Below are 15591 nucleotides of genomic sequence, written 5' to 3'. Positions count from 1 at the left end.
ACTGAGAGTGTGGAATTATGCGATTTTCTAATGTAGTAATAAGGTGAATATGGTACAAATAGTGTGTACCATAATCTTTCTCATGAGAATCGTACAAATACACTAATTTTGTGAGAGTCAAAATGTACGAATTGATAATCAATTTTTTTTGGGCCAACAATCCCGATTTTAGAATGGTGGAAATGTATTGAAAATAACTTAGAAAGGGAGAGACTTTCTCTTATCTTCATCTGAATTGGAAAGGCGTTGTCTGGACTTGTGGGGTCTATCATGGGTCATATTTTGATAATCCAAACAGTTTATTTTTTCAGACTCTTTGTGTACATTATCTAAAAAAAGTTAGATTACTCTAACAATGGTAGAATCTTTATTTTATCACATTTATCTTAAAAAATAAATAAATAATTTTTATTTATTTTTAAATATAAACCAAATAAAATAAAAATATTACAATTATTAAATTAATTTAATTTTTTAATAAATACTTACAGACTTAAACAGTGTCAGTCCAAACAAGAAAAAAAAAAGAAAATGTTCACGGAGTTTTTTTTATTTATTTATGAATATTTTAAAAAATTAAACTAATAAGTAACCCTTCAAATTATTTATCAAATTAATTCACTTTTTAAAATTACATATTTAAAATATGATTTTATAGTGAAATTATATCTTAAACATATAATTGCATATTAATATCTACACACTAGTAAGTTATGTTAATATAAAATAACATTTTAAACATATAATTTTATTCTAAACTCACACTTTCAACTTATATTTTTCGAAAAGTAAACTAGTTTGATAAATAATTTAAAAAGTGAATAATTTTTTCTAATTTTTTTTTAAATAATTTGATTTTTTAAAATGTTAAAAAAAAAAAAAAAAAACTCGACGTTCAAGAGATCACGTGAAGTGTAGATAAGTGTTTGCACGGACATATGGCAGCGATGGGATTTTGAAATTGCAGTGACATTGCGTTGCATTGGATCTTTCCCCGAGTCACCAATACAGACACACGAACAGAAAACGCACTCTCTTTCTCTCTCGTTTCAGGCAGCAGAGCTACTACGTCTCTGATCTGAGTCAGTGAACATATCTCCATGGCGTTCTCAGTACAAGCAGGCACCACCGCCTTTCTATCAACCCCCAAACTCATTCCATCCACAAATGCCACTCTCTCTCATCATCCTTTCAGATCTCTCTCTCCCCTCTCTTCCTCCTCTCTTCCCCCCAATCTCTCCTCTCATAACCCCTCTTCTCTCGCCGTCAAAGCTTCTTCTGCTTCTCCTTCTCCTTCCGCCACAGTAACCGACTCTCAAGGCATCAAGGTCTCTCTCTCGCACTGTCTCATACGCACACACACATATGTATACATTTATATATCACTCACGCACTAGTTTGGAATTGGATTCTTGATCATCAGATTAAATCAGTTCCAACAAAGCCAATCGAAGGCCAAAAAACTGGAACAAGTGGTCTTCGAAAGAAGGTAAATTTTCTCCTTGTCTGCTCATCCTGTTTTACTTGTTTCCTTTGCTTTTGCTGTGGTGTGGATTTCTATTGGATGTGGATTGATTTTATTGTGTTTGTTGTTAGGTTAAAGTGTTTATGGAAGAAAACTACCTTGCCAATTGGATTCAGGTTCCAATTTGGACGTTTTTGCAGTCCTAAGATTTCTTTCTGTATTTTAGGGTTTAGTGCCTTGTCACTGTTACTGATTAGTTTTTATGAATATGAAGGCATTGTTTAATTCCTTGCCTCCCGAGGATTACAATAGTGGGTTGTTGGTGTTAGGAGGTGATGGTCGATATTTTAACCGAGAAGCTGCCCAGGTGAGATTTTTTTTTTTTTGCATTTCCATAATGCCACAAGTTCAATCTATTTTGAACTTTTTAGCTGAAGAGGTAATTCCTCTGATTCTTTTTTTAATGTTGCTTTGATGGAATTCCAGATAATAATTAAAATTGCAGCTGGAAATGGAGTCGGCAAAATATTTGTTGGCAAGTGAGTTAGCTGTCTGAGTTACAAGATGTTATTAAACTCTTTAGCTATTTACTGTAGGATGAATGCCATGCTTCATTTGCTTTGTTTCTGAGATTGTTATGACTTTGATAAGGTATGCACAATGTCGGTGCTAAATGCTAATACTTTCTTTTCCTTGCGTTTTCTTTTCTCTTTGACACACATTTGCATATATAATGCCGTAATTATTTGTTAGTTTTGGGGTTTGTACTTCATTCTCAAATGGGAAAAGAAGAAGAAGAAAGAATATGATTGTAAATGCAGAAGTGAATTTGGAACAATATGTTCTTTACAAAACAAATGTAGAAGGCAAAGCATCTTGTGGAAATTTTACTAAAGCATTGTCAAACATAAGAGTGTCTCTTGCTATCCGTGCAGAGTGAAGTAGCGTTACAAACATCACTGTTGTCATTGAGGTAAACTTATACCTATTCATCAGTGCCAATGACTGAAGTTGCGATCTGATTAAATTTGTCTTCCCATGGTCAAAGTTAGACAAGGGGCCTGCATCATATTGAAAGGATGCTCATGTTTACAGCTTTGATAGGTGGGGCATAATATATGATGTAGTGTTAGAGGAAACTACTTTAAAGAAGTGCAGTGAAAGTGATGTCAGGGGAATCTATGTTGGTGCTGTTGGATTGATAAACAAGTCCATGGATTCTGAGAAATAATTTTGATAATTTTGGACTGGACTGCTTTGATGATAGTGGGAGCATGTTGGGTTGCTGTTGATTTTATTAAAGAATTCTCTAGAAAATTTCTTAGAACTTTCTGGGACTATGGGCTCAATGCTAAAGCAGCCAGGGCAAGAGTTTGGAGAAGGAATTGGGTCCCCAGATGACACACTGTTAGGTTTCTTTGCCTGTCTACCAGGGTTCTCCTTGATTAGCGCCCAAATACTGGAGGCACTGGGGCAACTTTAAGTCTGCTGATTGGACAGTGCAATCATTGGCAGAAGATTTATTTATAGAAACTGCAAGCCTGTACATTTGTATGTTCAAATCTCTTTGACTTCAGGAACTAAACTAATGTCAAACAGGAGCTAAAGTAATGTGTAACTGCAAAATGGAGTTTGATATATGGCACTTACAGTCTGTTAGATTCTTTGTTAAAAATGATTGTATAATTGGATTTCTTGTTCAAGAACCAATGAACAATTGTCTTGATAATAAAGCTTTTTCAGTCCAGTGTAACATGATAGACTAAAGGCAATATTGAAGTATGCTGATAGTATTATGCAGTTTCAGGTTATTGATAAAATATCAGATTATCTGTTTTTTTTTGGTGATACACTATCAAATATTAGATCATCTTATATTTGGAAAAGTAAAATCTAAAATCTATAAGAGATGTACAAATTCTACAGTCAAAAGAAAAAGATAGTCTAAATAGAGAAATCAAACAAACAACTATGGATTATTGTGAGTTCCAAGATTTTTACAACCAAATGATAAAGGGAGCTTCCCAAATATATTACAGTTTGTCACTTGAAACCCTTTGAATATATCTGTACAGAAATAGCTATGCCATACTACAACATCTTCACTAGTCGTGTCTATAGCTGTAACCCAAGATGGATGTTTGGAATTTTCAAACACCACCCGTTTCCCCTAGATCCAATGGGCTTCTGCAACCTAATTTCGAGAAATTTCGAATAAGTACAACATTTACAGCCCCATGCCCTACATGTTCACCCACCAACTCTTGCAAAGATTGTAGTATTAGTATACATGAAATTTCCAAACTTCCCTGCAGTTTATCCTGTCAGGTTGAAAAATGTAGGATGAGTCATTAAGGTGGCAAGAAAAAAAAGAACATGTTTGGTACACAAATATTTTAAAGTTTTGTTTTGAAAACAAGTGAATAGAGGTGGTGGTTGTCGATAATTGCAAATGGTGGCCGAAGGTGGTTGCCACCAATGGCACGTGGTTGGTGGTGGCTAGAGGTGGTTGCCGATGGTTGGAGATGGTGGTCGGAGGTGTTTGTTGATGGTGGCTGGTCAGCCGCCTAAGGTTGTTTTGAACAAGAGGTGGTGGCTGAAGGTGATTATTGTTGGTGTGAGGTGGTTGGCAACTGAGGCAGGTGGTTGGCGGAGGAGGTCATTGGCAATAGTAATTGGTAGTGATAAGCAATGGGTCAGAAAGGTGGCAAAAAGAGGAAGAAATAAAAAAAAAAAAAAAATAATAATTAAACAAAAGAAGCCAACTTTTTTGTGTTTAAACTATTTACAACTTTTTGAAAATGAAAACAAAAATCAAATGAGTTTTTGTTCACAGTTTTCAAAAATTTCGTAAATATATGCAAAAAAACTGTAATATAAATATTACCAAATAGACCCTAAGTGGCTCTATAATGAGTTTATTTATTTATTTATTTTCTGAATTATTTTAATACAATGTTAATATTATGTAGTCGTGGACAATATATGGTGAAGTGCCTGGATTGGACCCTATGGGAAGATGGCGGGGATTAAGATTGGAAGAAACCATTGTAGATTGAGGACATGAGGGCTTTAGCAGCCTTAGGTGAGAGAGAGGAGGGTGGAGGAGAGTTCTCGTTCTTACCAAAGATGGAGAAGATGATTAGGAATGCCTTGGCATATGTATGAGAGCCTCCTTATATAGGGTGGTGGCCAAGCCATGGAAGCTAGCTCACCTTTGGATAAGTGGCTCAACCTCCTTAGTTCGATAACTTGGAAGATTAGACCTCATGGGTCGTATAATAAGAGCTGCAATGGTAGGTATGATATGATAAGCATTGAGAGTTGCATAAGAGGCCTTTCAATTTTAGGCGTGATATGTGCTATGCAATATCGCACATCTTGGTTAAGGACTCTCTCCCTCTCTCTCTAAGAGTGGTTAAGCTAGAGCTACTCTGAAGAGGTGGGCCGAGCCACGTTGACAGTCACTTAAATCTAGACTTTAAGCCACATACCTCCAATGATCTCGAGAGGAGACTTATGTGTCCTGCTCTCAGAATAGCCTATCAACGTGGTGATGGAGATGTATTGACTGTCTACCAATAGGTAAAAGAACAATGTGTAAGGGGATCAGGGCTTAGTGGAGGATCACTTGGCCAATCCAATGGGATGCCAAACCATCTCACATCCGAGTGGAGATGGCATGGCCAACTTGGGATCCTTAGCCCAACTAAGTGGTGCCCTAGGACATTCCATAGGGTGTCCCATGTTTAGGCACATGCCATGGCATTGTGGCTCGAGATTAAGGCATTGATCGCATTAAATGACTAGACTACAATACTTGGTGGATTATGGGCTTAGGTCAAGCCCATAACCTTGCTAACCAATCTGGAGGTGATGTGGTGCCCGGTTGGCTTGCCACTAGGACATCCTTTTGTCTAACTCGAATATGATGTGGCACCTATGAGGCCTACCATGTGGTGGTGGTCATACAGATACTTCCAATATTAATTTTGAAAAAATACAAAAACCTAAATTTTATTAATTGTTGGTGGGTGTTTGCATTTTCTATAAAAGTTGATTAGTGATGGTTTAACACCAATCCTTGAATATGAAAATTGTCTACTTCTTGTTGGCATAGAACTTAAAGAATAAGGCCTCGTTTGGCAAGAGACTATTTTAGCCAATTAGCCAAAAAGTTACTAAATTAGCCAAAAAGCCAACAACCCATACCAAAAAGTCAAAGATTCTCTTTTCTCTCTACTTTTTGCACATCTTTTCGTAATTAGCCAAAAAGTCATCCCAAACATACAAGTTTTTTTTACCTACCTTTTTAGCCAAATAGCCAAAAAGTTACTAAATTAGCCTGTTCCCAAACGAGGCCTAAATGTGGAAAAAAAGGAAGAATTGTCAATTCATGTATCTCATAACCCCAAGGTGTTGGCTTAGTGGTTAGTCACTTGGCCATGTGAGAACATTCGTTCATCTATGCATATATAGCTTTGTTTTCTTTTTAGTCACTTGGCCATGTGAGAATATTTGACCATGGTAGTGTTTCCTTTTTAGTCTTAGGGTTAGGTTTACTATATAATCAGATGTATTCTTTGTATTAGTATACAATTTTGAATATACAAATTTATTCAAAAACTTACATGGTATTAGAGCCGTGTCCGAAACGCTAGTTCTCACCTCTGCTTGATTTGAAGTTTCCTCTGGTTCAAGGTTCTACCTTTGATTTGAAGTTCGGTTTGAAGTTCTCTCCCTCTGGTTCGAAATCATCTCTGGTTTTGATCTCTGGCTTGATCGAGTTCTCTGGCTCAAGTCCTCATCTGAGTTCAAATCAACCCCTTTGTTTTAGCCTCTGGTTCGTGGCTGTCAGACGTGACCTCCCTCTGAAATAGCAGCCATGGTCGCGACCTCTCTCTCCGGAATCACGATCGTGGTAGTTGCCTTGTTTCTTTCGATCAACTTCAGTCTCCCTCTAGTTCTTTGCTTCGGTGCTTCCTTTGACTTAGGATCAGTGTTATTAAAGGTGCGCTTAGGCCCAAGTCCCATCCAGGCCCAAGCTTTGTGCCTTATAGTGTTCTAGGCTTGGCGACTTCGTTAAGGCTCATCTAGGCGTGCGTCTAGACCCAAGTCCCGTCTTGGCCCAAGGTTTGCGCCTTGTAGTGCTCTAGGCTAGGAGACTGTGACAAGGCACTTGACTGGCCAAGGCTTGCTTCTTGAGGGTTTTTTTTATTGTTGCTTTAATTAGTTTTGTTTAAAATCTAACCATTAATTTAATATGGTGCAGCTACAGAAGATCCTTACCCTTATTATAGATACCAATACATTGGGCATTCATCCCCAAATCAATGATAGAAGAAAAATTAGCCCTAATTCCTAATCTCCAAAAAATAGTAAATGTTTAACATTTCATTTTGTTTATATTAAACCCTAAATTATTTAATTATATAAATTATATATATATATATATTTTTCCGTACAAGGTGCGCCTTACTTCGGTGAAGCCTGTGCCTTACCTTGCGCCTTGAGCCTAGGCCCCTGGAGACCTTGGCGCCTTGGTGCGCCTATCGCCTTTAATAACACTGCTTAGGATAGTTGTGTTTAGCCTCCCTCTGGTGCTTCTAGTTTGGTGCTTTCATTTGACTTGAGAATATTTGTGGTCTCTAGGCCAAAATTCTGGTTATTATATTTTGACCCCACTTGGTTATTATATCTTTTGTTCAGGACCTTTTCAGTTTATTGGTTCTTTGGATAATTTGTTGCTTATTACAATTTAACCCATTTAGTTTTGGTTGTGGGTAATTACAGTTTGAACCCCTAAGCTTTCTGTTTATGATGTTTTTGGCTTCTGATGAGTGTGCCGTCTTCCATTAGAGGGGTCATTGGAAGTATCACTGTCCCAAGAAGGGCTGTTTGCCTGCCTCTACTCAGCAGTCTCAGAACCAATTTTGGGCTCCTCCTGTTGCTTATGTTGCATCTGCTCCAGCTCCTGATCTTGACTTAGCTTCCTTGAGTGCTCAAATTAGTCAGCTTTAGGATATATTGTCTACCTTCCAATCATTCCCATCTGTCTCCATTGTTTCCTTTCTTCATTCAGGTTTGCTTGGGTCTTTTTTAGGTATTTCTTCGTCTGTCTGGATTTTTGACTTTGGTGCCTCTCATCATAAGACTCCCCATCTCTCCTTCAAAATTGTACTCCCCTGTGTTTCCTATTATTATTAATGCTGCTAATGGGTCTGGTATGTCTGTTACATCTGTTGGGTCTGTTTTACCGTCTGCTATGTCTGCTATTTCTAATCTATTTGTCCTTTATGTTTCTCAGTTATCTGTCAGTTTATTATCAATCAGTCAGCTTGATACCTCCGATTTTGATGTTATCTTTTCTTTTTCTGTCTGTTCTTTGCAGGATCGAATGTCCAAGCAGCAGATTGGGACTAGTCGTAAAGTTAGAGACTTCTATGTGGTGGAGAGCCTACGACTATCTCTTCGACTGCTTTTTCCTCTTTTTGGTTAGATTCTTTGTCAAGTTTTTTCTATTTTTGGCATTTCAGATTAGGCATTTGCCTGCTAACCGCTTACGGTCTTTAGCTCAGTCAGGTATATTGGGTAAAAATTTTCCTAGTCCACTTACCGAGTATTGGGGGTGTAAACTTGCCAAAATGACGGCCTTACCTTTCCGTAAAAGTACCTCTATATCTGCTACACTGTTTTCTTTAGTTCATGCTGTTGTTTGGGGTCTTTCTTCTATTCTCACTAAAGAGGGTTCTGCTTACTATGTTTCATTTGTTGATGACTACACCTGTTACACTTCGGTTTATTTATGACTCATAAGTCTGGCTTCTACTAGATATACTGTACTTTCCAATCTATGGTCACTACACAGTTTGGGTCTACTATCAAATTGTTGAGGTCTGACTTGGGCGGGGAATACTTTCAAACTGAGTTTTGTGAATATTTGACTAATTTGGGTACCATTCACCAAACTGCCTATACTGATACACCTGCCCAAAATGGTCGAACTAACCGTAAACACTGTCATCTCCTTAAGACAGTTAGGTCTCTCCTCTCTGCCTCCGTTCTAGCTCTGTTTTGAGGTGAGGCAGTTCTTATTGTTGCTTTTTTTCTTAACCGTATGCCTACCCCTTCCTTTCTGGTCGGTCTTCTTATGAGGCTCTATTTTCTTAACTTCCTAATTACTTCTTCATTTGTGTGTTTGTGTCTGCTTGTTTTGTCATTTTACCCCATAAAGATAGGACCAAACTTAGTGCCTAGTCTATCCTATGTGTCTTTTTGGGTTATAGTCTCACTTAGAAAAGTTATTGCTGTTATGACCCTATTTCCTGCCTTTATGTCTCTCGTTATGTTGCGTTTCTCGAACGTCTACCTTACTTACAGCTTCCTCCTCTCATAGCCTTACTTTTCATAGAGGATTTAGTTTATATTGATCCATTGCCTTCTGAGATCCCTCTTGATGAGTACATCTCTGTTGTTTCCATGAGCTTATTCCCTCTTCTTCTTGTACCACCCCCTCTTAATGAGCCCCTCTCTACTGACCTCCATGAGTCTGTTCCCTCCTCTCCTCCTCCTTTCCCACTTGCTCTTGCTCCTGTTTCGTCTCCTTCTCCTTCGGTGTTAGTCTATTATCGTCGCAAGGCTCTCCCTCCATCAGTTGTCTCTGCTCCTGTTCCTGATATTTATGCTTCTGATAACTCTGATTTTGCTATCTGTAAGTATCCCCTTCGCATTTGTAAACAAGTAGTCAAACTTGGTTATGCTAAAACATGTTTTTCTCATTCATGCTGTACATTTTTGTCTACTATACTCTTTTTCAGAACCTCAGTCTTACAAGGAGGCCTGTCAGGATCCTCATTGGATTCAAGCTACGGAGGATGAGTTGTCTGCTTTGTAGAAAGCTAGTACTTGGGAGTTGGTTCCTTTTCTTGCAGGTAAGAATCTGGTTGGTTGCAAATGGGTCTACAAAGTCAAGACTCATTCTGATGGTTCTCTTGAGTGCTACAAGACTCGCTTGGTTGCCAAGGGTTTTTCCCAGGAGTATGGTATTGATTATGAGGAGACCTTTGCCCCTATTGCCAAAATGACTACTGTCCGTGCTTTGATATCTGTCGCTGCTGTTCGTCATTGCCCTCTTTATCAGATGGATGTTAAGAATGCTTTTCTTAATAGTTATCTCACTGAGGAGGTTTACATGTGTCCTCTCCCTGGCCTTCACTATTCTTCTAGACAAGTTTGTCGTCTTCGGCGTGCTCTGTATGGTCTGAAGCAATTTTCTCGTGCTTGGTATGATCGCTTTCAAACTGTTGTTATTGAGCTTGGGTTTCATCTTTCTGCCCAAGACTCTGCTTTGTTTCTTCTCCACACTTCTACTGGGTTTATTGCCTTGTTACTGTATGTGGATGATATGATTATTATTGGCTCTGATTCTTCTGTTATGTCTGAGGTCAAGCAGTATCTCTTACGCACCTTCGAAATGAAGGATTTGGGCCCATTGCGGTACTTTCTTGGTATTGAGGTAACTTCTTCTCCCAATGGCTACTTTTTATCTCAGGTCTATTTTCTGTCTCAGGCCAAGTATGCTTTGTTCACCGTGCTAGTCTTACTGACACTGAGATTGCTGATATCCCCATTGAGCTTAATGTGATCCTACTTTATATCTGGAGTTCATGGGTTGTTTAGTCTATCTGACGATTACTCATCCTGATCTTGCCTATGCTATTCATCTGGTTAGTCAGTTCATTTCTGCTCCTCGTTCTGCCCATTGGGTTGTTTTGGTTTGGATTATTCACTATCTTCGCGGTACTATCTTCTAAGGATTGTTGTTGTCCTCTACTTCTTCCTTGGCTTTAGTCGCCTATGCTGATGCTGATTGGGTTGGTGATGTTACAGATCGTAAGTTCACTTCTGATTTTTGTATGTTTCTTGGCAATTCCTTTATTTCTTGGAATAGCAAAAAACAAACTGTTGTTGCTCGTTCTACTGCCGAAGCTGAGTACCTCGCTATGGCTCGTGTTACTACTAAAGTTGTCTGGCTTCGTTGTCTTCTCTCTGACTTAGGCGTCCTTCAATCTTTTCCAACCTTCCTCTCTTGTGATAATCGTAGTGCTATTTAGATTGCCCATAACACTGTTTTCCATGAGCGAATAAAGCGCATTAAGATTGATTGTCACTTTGTCCGTCAGTATCTGCAGTCTGGCTCTATCTCGCTTCCTTTTGTCCCTTAAGCTCTGCAACTTGCTGACTTTTTTACTAGGACTCACATCGCTGATCGATTTCAGTTGTTTCTTGGCAAACTTTCAGTTTTTCTGTTACAACACCTTGAGTTTGAGCAGGGGTGTGAGAATATTAGGTTAGGTGTATATATATGGTAGTGCTTTAAGTGTATATATATTGCAGTGTCTACTTTTTAGTCTTAGGGTTAGGTTTACTATGCAATCAGATATATTCTTTGTATTATGACACAATTTTGAATATACAGGATTTATTTAGAAACTTACACTGACATGGGTGGGGAATATTTTAAAATAGAGTTATGTAAGTATTTGGCTAATTTGGATACCATTTACTAAACTTCTTGTACTGATACGCCCGTCCGAAATGGTCGAGCAGAGCATAAACACCGTCATCTCCATGAGATAACTAGGTCTCTTTTTCACTTTGACTTTGTTTTGGCTCTATTGTGGAGTGAAGCCGTTCTTACTGCTGCTTTTCTTCTTAACCATATGCCTACTCCCCTTTTCCTTGTGAGATTTTGTTTTCTCAACTTCTCAATTACTCCATCCTTCGTTTGTTTGGGTCTCTTGTTTTGTCATTCTTTCCCGTAAAGATGGGACCAAACTTAGTACCCGGTTTGTCCTGTGTGTCTTTTTCGGCTACAATCTCACTCAGAAAGGTTATCGCTGTTACGAACCTATTTCCCGTCGCCTTTATGTCTCTTGCCATGTTTCATTTTTCGAGTATCTGTCCTACTTTCAACTTCCTCATATTACTACTCAGATTTTCAAAGAGAATTTGGTTCACATTAATCTGTTTCCTTCTGAGGTGCCTCCTGATGAGTGCATCTCTACTATTCCCCATAAGCTTTTTTCCTCTTTTTCTCTTACTACCCTTCCTGCTGAGTCCCTCTCTACTGTCCCTTATGAGTTTGTTCCCTTTTATTCTTCTCCTCTCCCTCTTCTTCCTGTGTTAGTTTATTCTCATCACAAGGCTCTCCCTCCTACTTTTGACGACTCTGATCTTGCTATCTGTAAGTATCCCATTCGCAATTGTAAACAAGTAGTCAAATTTGGTTTCGCTAAAATATGTTTTTCTCCTTTATACTGCTCTTTTTTTGTCAACTATTCACTCTTTTTTAGAACCCTAGGCTTACAAGGAGGCCTGCTAGGATCTTAATTGGGTTTGAGTTATGGATGATGAGTTGTTTGCATTGCAAAAGATTGCCACTTGGGAGTTGGTTCCTTTGCCGGTTAGCAAGAATCTAGTTGCTTGCAAATGGGTCTATAAAGTTAAGACTCATTCTGATAGTTCTCTCGAGTATTACAAAGCTCACCTGGTTGCCAAAGGTTTCTCACCGGAGTATGGTATTAATTATAAGGAGACCTTTGCCCTGTTGCCAAGATGACTACTGCTCATAATTTGATTTCTGTTGCTGCTATTTGTCATTGCTTTTCTTAATGGCCATCTCGCTGAGGAGGTCTACATTCATCCTCTCCCTGGTCTTCTTCATTCTTCTGGGCATGTGTATAGTCTTCGGCTTGCTCTGTATGGTCTGAAACAATCTCTTCGTGCTTAGTATGTTTGCTTTTATAGAACTATTACTCAGTTGGGGTTTCATCCTTGTGACTAAGATTCTGCTTTATTTCTCCTTCACACCTTTGTTGGTTTTGTTGCCTTGTTACTGTATGTGGATGATATGATCATTACTGGCTCTAACTATTCTGCTATCTCTCAGGTCAAGCAGTATCTTTTCCACACTTTCGAAATGAAGGATCTAAGTCCATTACGGTATTTTCTTGGTATTGAGGTTGCCTCTTCTCCAAAAGGCTATTTTCTGTATCAGGCCAAGTATGCAAATGAGGTTATTCACCGTGCCAGTCTTACTGACATTAAGATTTCTGATACCCCAATTGAGTTTAATGTGAAGCTTAACATTACTAGTGGCATCCCTCTGGATGATCCTACTTTATATCGAGAGCTTGTGAGTTGCTTAGTCTACTTGATGGTTCTTTGCCCTGATCTTGCCTATGCTGTTCATGTGGTTAGCATGTTCGTTTTTGCTCCTCATTCTACATTTTGAGCTGCTTTGGTTCGGATTCTTTGCTATTTTTGGGGTATTACGTTTCAGGGTTTATTGTTGTCTTCTACTTTCTCTTTGGACTTGGTATTGATTCTGATTGGGTTGGTGATATTAATGATTGCAAGTCCATTTCTGGTCTTTGTATGCTTCTTGGCGATTCCTTGATCTCTTGGAAAAGCAAGAAACAAATTATTGTTGCTCACACTACTGCCGAAACTGAGTGTCGTGTTATGACTCATGCTACTACTGAGATTGTTTGGCTTCGTTGTCTTTTGTCTGATTTGGGCATTCCTTAGTCCTCTCCGACCTCTCTATATTGTGATAACCAAAGTGCTATTTATATTGCTCATAACACTGTCTTTCATGAACGGACAAAGCATATTGAGATTGATTGTCATTTCGTTCGTCAACATCTACAGTTTGGCTCTAGCTCGCTTCCCTTTGTCTCTTCAACTTTGCAACTTGTTGACTTCTTTACCAAGACTCACATCACTATTTCGGTTTCTTCTTGACAAACTCTCAGTGTTGTCTGCTATCACACTTTGAGTTTGAGCGGGGGTGTGAAAGTATTAATGTGTCTATGTATATATGGTAATATATATTGTGTATATATTCTGAGATATTCTAGGAATTGTGTATAGGTTATTTCCTCTTTTGTATTAGGATTGGGAAGCTATTTAATCAGTTGTATTCTTTGTAATTATTCACAATTGAGTATATGAATTCATTCAGAAATCTTATAGGCCCTTGGTGCCTCATGATGCATAGGTTCAATTCCATTGAGTGCTATCAATTCCTTTGGGGCCATGCTCGCGGGCATAGCCCGAGATTTACCTAACCTGCGTGGAGGGGTGCTTTGCGTGGGTCTTGGGATTAGTTGGGGTTTTCTAAAATACCCGATTATTAAAAAAATAAAATAAAATTCATGTATCTCATAGATTTTGCAATTCTCTTCAATTTGATGGTATTCAAATGTGTAATAGTACAATGTATTAAATGTATGCAAACTAACACAGTCAGTAAAGCGAGATTCCACTATAGATTAGGGGTTCCATGCCTTTATGAGTTTCTTTCCCTTATTTACTTAATGCAACAGGTTAAATGTATTTGTTCGCCATACAAAAACAAATGGATTGGTTTGTTTATGTTCACTTGTTGATTTTATTGGTTCATGTAATTGTTGAGAAATGGAAGATACCAGCAGAAAGACCACCCTGATATTATTACGATTGTTTCGTTAGAACACATGCAACTTTTAAGGTTTTGGTGTGGTTAGAAGTTTAGTCGAGCCTCTTTAAATTTCATAAATTTCCAAATGTTTCATTTTATTTTTAGTATATGAAGTCTCTCATGTTCTGGTGGAGAATTATATTGTCCATTCTGAAATCTCTTGTTTTCAATAACCATTTAACTATTACTCGATTGTCTACATTCATGCAAGCAATTTGCGACTTCAGTTACAATTTTTGACTTTGATGAGGGTTTGGTAGGGAAACTAAAGATGGAATCTCATTGTTGCAGAGAAGGTATTATGTCCACACCGGCTGTTTCTGCTGTAATACGGAAGAGAAAGGTGAACATGTCTATTTGCTTTTATTATTGGGGACCTATGTCTGACCCTTTTAGTTACCATTTTCTTATCTCTTTTCACAGGCCAATGGTGGTTTCATAATGAGTGCAAGTCATAATCCTGGTGGGCCAGAATATGATTGGGGTATCAAGGTGAATTCTTAATGCTCATACTCTTAGACTAGGATTTGAACATTTTCCTGTACCGGGGGCCATATGAAAAAATATCCTACTAAAAAATAACTCTTGGTTGGATCTAATCCACCTTTTATGCAGAGTCACGTTTAGATGATTTTATAATCACTGCTATTTATGATTTCAACTAAAACAGTTAGTGTACTGTTTTGAGGAAAATCCATGTATATCAGTGCAAAGGATTCTAAAATCTGTATATTGTTTATGTGGAAATGAATTAACTTTCTGCACAAAATGGTAGATATTAATATATAATATTTGCAACTTGCTCAATGTTTTCTGATACATGCTATTTTTTCCATTGTTCATTTTACAGTTTAACTACAGCAGTGGGCAACCGGCACCTGAATCCATCACTGACAAGATTTATGGAAACACACTTTCTGTATGTATCTGCTCCAATATGTGTGCTTGGAAATTACTGTTATCTGGTTTGCATGTTGTTGAATATCGTTAGTTGCTGCTTGCTTTTGGAAGGGGTGAAGAAATAAGTTGTAAAAATTCTGAATTTAGTGTTATGATGATTGTGACGAGGTTTTGCATACGTATCATTGACTATATGGGACGTGGAAGTTATAATTGAATTTGTACAAGGACATCTCTGTCAAGGCTGTTTGGAGTTGTGAATTGGTATTCACTTCTTCTGACAATTCTATGCATCGGACGATTTGTGGGTAGTATTTATAAGTTATTGGCTAAAGTTTTCTCCAATAGACTTCGGGGTGTTCTAGAGGGAGTGGTGTCAGAGTCACATAATGTTTTTGTGGGTGGTCGACAGATTTTGGATGCTGGGTTTGTGGCTAATGAGTGTGTGGATTCGCGGATTTGGCAAGGAAATGAAGGGTTGATCTGTAAGTTGAATATTAAGAAGGCCTATGACAATGTAAATTGGAAATTTTTGCTCTATGTGCTAGAGATGATAGGTTTTGGGGAGAGGTGGAGGCAATGGATTTAGTTTTATATTTCTATTGCGCGGATGTTGGTCTTAATGGGATGCCGGCGAGTTTCTTTCCTACTTGGAGAGGTTTACGGCAGGTTGATCCTTTTGTCTCCATTATTGTTTATT

General features: G+C 38.2%; 1 protein-coding gene across 13 annotated transcripts in view; it reads left to right on the top strand.

Moving 5' to 3' along the window:
- The first annotated feature begins 909 nt into the window (after positions 1-909).
- Positions 910-15591, top strand: part of PGM (phosphoglucomutase) — a 52068-nt gene continuing 37386 nt past the window's right edge. For 7 of the 13 annotated variants that reach the window (XR_014336746.1, XR_014336739.1, XR_014336738.1 and 4 more), the window contains exons 1-9: positions 950-1328; positions 1424-1489; positions 1597-1641; positions 1740-1832; positions 1952-2004; positions 7857-7959; positions 14263-14334; positions 14415-14483; positions 14842-14910. Coding sequence is in view for 3 of the 13 variants with exons in the window: in XM_028233598.2 (XP_028089399.2) it covers positions 1101-1328; positions 1424-1489; positions 1597-1641; positions 1740-1832; positions 1952-2004; positions 7857-7959; positions 14263-14334; positions 14415-14483; positions 14842-14910 (798 nt within the window). In the remaining 10 variants the exon portion in view is untranslated. Of the gene's footprint in view, positions 1329-1423; positions 1490-1596; positions 1642-1739; positions 1833-1951; positions 2005-7856; positions 7960-8777; positions 9177-14251; positions 14335-14414; positions 14484-14841; positions 14911-15591 lie in introns of those variants that run through there. The other 6 variants (XR_014336743.1, XR_014336742.1, XR_014336747.1 and 3 more) reach the window with 3 other exon arrangements.

The sequence above is a fragment of the Camellia sinensis genome, chromosome 1, assembly GCF_055761805.1.
Source record: "Camellia sinensis isolate YWXY chromosome 1, ASM5576180v1, whole genome shotgun sequence".
In the NCBI taxonomy this organism is placed as follows: domain Eukaryota; kingdom Viridiplantae; phylum Streptophyta; class Magnoliopsida; order Ericales; family Theaceae; genus Camellia; species Camellia sinensis.
Note: the sequence above shows the minus strand (reverse complement) of the source record. Positions and strands in the feature narration are given on the sequence as shown.